This window comes from Sphaeroforma arctica (genome assembly GCF_001186125.1).
Source record: "Sphaeroforma arctica JP610 unplaced genomic scaffold supercont1.538, whole genome shotgun sequence".
In the NCBI taxonomy this organism is placed as follows: domain Eukaryota; class Ichthyosporea; order Ichthyophonida; genus Sphaeroforma; species Sphaeroforma arctica.
Window position 1 is genome coordinate 27018 of NW_014040020.1, and position 5466 is coordinate 32483.

At 38.7% G+C, this 5466-nt stretch overlaps 1 protein-coding gene across 1 annotated transcript in view; it reads left to right on the forward strand.

The window, feature by feature from the left end:
* Nucleotides 1-4662: 4662 nt before the first annotated feature.
* SARC_07070 (hypothetical protein) overlaps nucleotides 4663-5466 on the forward strand; it is a 6578-nt gene continuing 5774 nt past the window's right edge. Inside the window, exon 1 of the mRNA XM_014298998.1 lies at nucleotides 4663-5195. Coding sequence (XP_014154473.1) covers nucleotides 4815-5195 — 381 coding nt within the window. The 5' untranslated portion in view covers nucleotides 4663-4814. The remainder of the gene's footprint in view (nucleotides 5196-5466) is intronic.

Below are 5466 nucleotides of genomic sequence, written 5' to 3' on the forward strand. Positions count from 1 at the left end.
TTATATATATATATATATATATATATATATATATATATATATTGTTATAGTTGGTTCCAAATCATCCTTCACGAGTCCAGCGGAAATGTGTACATTTCTCATCCGTTGTACGTGTGTGCTAGCTACAGCTAACACATTAATAAAGACCAGATCGTTGACCTCAAATGGAACTGTTCATCTATCCAAAATTTGATCTAATAAACGTAAATTCATGCGTCTCCAGTCGTAGTAGGGATTCTCTACTGGAGATCCACCTGTTAGATCGATCGTCAACATTTTTGTTTGTGAGTGAATGTGAGTATGCGTCTGTGTCCCTGTGCGGTGAGTGTGCAATTTAGACTGAGTTTGTGTGTATTTTGATTTTATAGTATCTGGACCCTCTACGAACACCTTGGATCTTTTCCCCAGCATGTAGAACAACCCGTCTCTGACATATCAACATATGTTTCCTATACCCCGGCTAATCACGCTGTTGAAGTACTACTTTCAAATTTTGGTTCAAACAAATTCATCGCGCCTGTTGGTTCCTCCTATGATACTTCCAATACAGGCAAACCAGCACATACCGAGTGCATCCGTGGTCTGGTGCGGCATCGGTCCACCCCCAACCTTGCTCTTCAACCGAATTATGACGGATAACCTGGTCCTACTTGGCATTTCGTACTCTGCAGTAGCCCATTCCACAACACTACACGATAAAGACCCGATCCGAACCACAGAGGTGGGTACGCTATTTAGTAGGCCAGAAAGCAAATACGTGGCACACTCGATGGTGTCAGTTTTTCTGTCAGCACCGGCCTGAATTGACCCAGCGCATATCCTCCTTTGTCGACTCACTTGGTCCAAGCTTCAACAGGGAATTTACTGACCACTTCTTCCCATCGATCTTCCCCGAATCACTACAACGGCTTTGAGAGCCATACCATATGTACAAACATTGTAACAACTCCTTTGAAATAAATAATATTATCCCCACTACAGCGACTATGAGAGCCATACCATATGTTCATTCATTGTATCATACATACTTGCCATTTTTGAAATAAATTATATTATCCCTATGGACCAAGAGAATTTTTATTTTATATTTTATTTGCTTCTAATGAAATAGGATTTTATGAGTCTCTCGGATTCGCTCCAACGAAACACACAATAGTTTCTAAATTCTGATTGGCTATTACGCATTTCGTGGCCTAAATTTTCCAACGATAGGACAAATAAATAATATTATCCCTGTTGTAGAATATTTGTCTGTTGGTTACGTATATATACGCACAGCAACACCATAGCGCTCCTTCTGGTTATACATATCATCTTTGATACAATGGATGACCAGATGGATTTAAAAGTTACAACATGATTGTATTAGGGTTTTTGAAATGTTATGCTACCACCGGGTTCGGTCAAAAATGAGGATGATGTTGTAAATGTTAATAGCAATTCATCAAGCATACATTCATCTTATAAATGAGCACAAAAATCGCCTGTAATGAAGCGGAAGATAGAGTCTAATCCAGATCTGGTAAGAAGACCATAGTATCTAAACTCAACAGGGACCAAAATCCTGGCCGTACCCACTCAGATAGGTATGAATATGTCTGCGCAAGTTTTCTAGAAGTACATGTTATATTGAATGAATTATCTCAAGTACAGTGCTCATATATGTTTAAAATCATAGACGACAGTAGAAGCGTGTCAGAGAATCTCTTCAAACCGCCATGGCAGAAAGCATGCAAATGATACAAGATGGCTCGCGTGAGAATATGAGAGAACTTCTCTCCATACTGCAGAGGCCAACGCTGGTGGCGCAGGTGAGTCTTTCAAACTACTATTATTAACAAGAGTGTACATACAAACAATCTGCTTTTTTTTAGAACATCGGACTGCCCTACCATAAAGGATCAGTATGATTTCTAAAACACACTATAACACATGATAGGCACCTGCTATTGGTCGAAACCCTTCAGTAGATCCAGGGAAGATAACAGATGAGGAGTGAACACAATATTGAAATCTACTTCGCAAGGCTAAGCCGTCATCCGCCATGATTGACGCAGTGAGAAAACTCTTCAAGACGAACCCCTTATATCGGACGCTAATAATGTCATACGAGGTAGATCTAGACGCTGAAGTTATTTTCATGTTGAGCTCTTACACTATATTTGGCATATGTGAGCCATCCTGTGTCCCAATTACGCAGCTAAAGAAGGGCCAGAAACGAGTGTCATTTCTTATTTTGGATGATACTGGAATGTCTTTAGTAGGCATAACAACATACTTTTTGTAGAGCGCCAGATTGATGTAGTATATTGCCTTTCTTATCCCATTGAATACCGTCTGTGTACTACGTTCAAATATTTGAGCTAAATACGCCTGTGTCATTTTTTTGACCTGCGAAGGTGAGCCACGTAAATAGCATCTCGTGAAATCCTACATTAGCCCGTCCATCAGGTTTATATACCTTTTTAATATCCATAATAAGTTTCTCAAACACAACGAGAGTCATTCTCAAACACTGTTTATGTACGCGGTGGTTTGAACTATTCATTACGCTTTCAATATCTTCTAATCCACGAAAGTGATTCTCATTGTATACGTTGTCGCGGCGTCCGCCTGGACCATATAATGGATAGAGTTTTTCTATACAGTCACCTATAGCGTACATAGAATTTTCTGTGTTGTTGATCATTATTTTCGCAACTATAAATATGCGAGCCATATGCTGCTTACTTACTTGCAACTGGCATTCTTCACACTCTTCATCGTAGCCTGTTTGCACGCACATACTACCCAACAAAGCGTACAAGATGAAGTTATCGTTGAACTGGAGAATACGTATACATAAATTTTATACAAATAGAAGTGTCAAAAACTCAAAATACGCATGTGTTTTGTTGTATGCTTTTTCGCGCTCAAAAGCCAAAGAGTATTCCGAAATTAGAATGTTGCTTCATTCATTTCTTTGTCAAAATGAAAAAGAGGGGTAACCCTCTTTTTCATTTTCAAAGAAATATACAGCGAAATGAAATGCTGCTTCAATATTTTTACGTCGTAAAATGCAAAATTTGGAATTGGCAAAAGCAGCGGAACTGACAATTTATGAAATATTGAAGTTTTGAAATACTGAAAAATGAAATTCAAAAATTCTGCAATATTTTGAAATTATGAAGAAATTAAGGACTCGCGTAAAATATTATGGATATAGTTACCGGAGTAAGGTGTTTTGCTCTTTGAGTATTTATCATCACAGAATTTTCAAAAACAAAAGGAAAAACCGGCCTAGAATTATATAGACACATACACGACATATGTCATATTTTGCCCTAAGTGACCTAACCTCCAACCGTTTAGATCGAATAAATATTCGTTTACGCTCAACTTTTATTCCAAATACAGTCCTTTATATGCTCACAGGTACATCTTGCGGGTCTAAACCTTTAGTGTGAATCGTTTTCACCATACCATCCAGTCCTATATAAAGAACTTAAGTAGGCCCTTCTGATCACATGATAACCGTTATAACGTGTTAAAATCGAATAAAATAAGGCAGGGGAGCAGTGGGGACTGATAGCGTTTATTTGAAGAGGGTAGTTGAAAACTTGTGAAAAATACATTTTTAGGATCCCTCCATGGCATAGAACGGACCTTATCGGGGTCTGCAAATGGGTCAAAGAGTGACATTGCCAGCCAATCAAATCTCTTAATTAACGTTAACCGTGACAGACAAAAATCGAAAAGGCAACAGGGAGTCAGGGTTCTCAGGGACTTCCATCTTACGCTTTCAATGATAATTATGCGTTTACGTTCAACTTCTATTCGGTACCCCATAACGTATTGAGTTTGGTCTACACTCTAAAATACTACTGTTGTCAAGAATTGAGAGAGAGTGAGTGAGTGAGAGACTCTGAGAGAGAGAGGGAGAAAGCTGGACCAGGGCCCCAGGCCGGGGACTAGGGAGGTAGAGTATGAAAGATTACTTCGAGAATCGAGTAATTGAGACTGTTTCTATTCGTCAATAATCATATCGGAGTACTAACCACAGTAAAATAAAACCTTGTTTAAAAGAAGAAAAAAGAAACAACTACTATTGTATTTGACTATTGTCGCAATATCCTCGTCTAATGATAATTGAAACATTGTCGACTATTTGTTTGTAAATTTTTTTTTGCAGACAGTGTACTATAGCACTTTGTTTCAAAAATATTAAACCGAAAGAAAAACACCGGAGTGGAGTATTCTGAAATAAAAATCTGAATCTCAATATTTCCATAAAATCTTATCGAAATTTGGACCGCCTTTGTAATGTCCTCGACTCCTCGATCGGGGAGAAGAGTCGGAGTCTCGGAAAGATTGAGGGACGGAGAGGAGACGGAGACTGTATTTATTTATTTTTATTTGTACAATAGAGTAAAAACATCTATAAATCTATTATTAGTTATATTCGGGTCGAAATATGGACCAAGGAGTGATTACGAGTTTACGACTCTCTCAGTCTCTCTAGAAGAATGGTGAGGGCGAGATGCGATTGCGGAGGTGGCACCGCAGTCCGGCAGGAAGACCTTCCGGCTTCAGGAAAGCCAATGAAGCACATATCGGCATCGCTCTAAATTATTTTCGTACTAAAATGTGCTATTGGGGTCGTCAAACAATACAAACTACACACACTCATCAAAACTCACAATTCATTTGATGTCGACAATTCGAATACGGTGTCGTACATTGTATATACAGTATATTGTATACAAATCATCGAGATTCAACGAACAAGGCCTTCAAAAACGTTTGTTGAAACGCCAACCTACATAAAATAGTGCATGTCTGACGCAAGTTTTGAGAAATGTTTGGGCAATACAGAAGGAAGTATGAGTAACCCCGCGCAAACTCCACAATCAGAAGAAAAGCCTCATATATGCAAACATGCGGATGAGCATACAATCAGTAACACAGGTACCGAAGATACCTGCACACACATCGATATAGACTATACTCAAGCGTCACATCGTTTGTGCTCAACAACGGAGCAGACAGACCTGCTCCACCCAACTACACAAGCACTTGATACAACCTTAACAGGGATACCAACAAGGCAGATTAATATGAAAGACACGCTATCTAAAAAAGTCTCTCAAAATGACAAACGCATGTCCACCGATACACTAGGTCCGCACACGTCGTCAAAGGGTAATTTCCACAGGGTACGTATTTCAAACAGCCGTGTAATTACTAAGCGTATATGCACTCACAACACATATACGACATTGTTTGGGTTGTTCATATATGTAACAATGTGTAGTGTCTCGTACAGAGCTAGATACATACATCTAGTCCCTGTAACGAACACACTCACAAACAGACACAGACACAGACGCACATATACACAGACAGATATGCACACAAACACACGTGTACACACTTATATATATATATACATATATATATATATATAATATATATATATATATATAT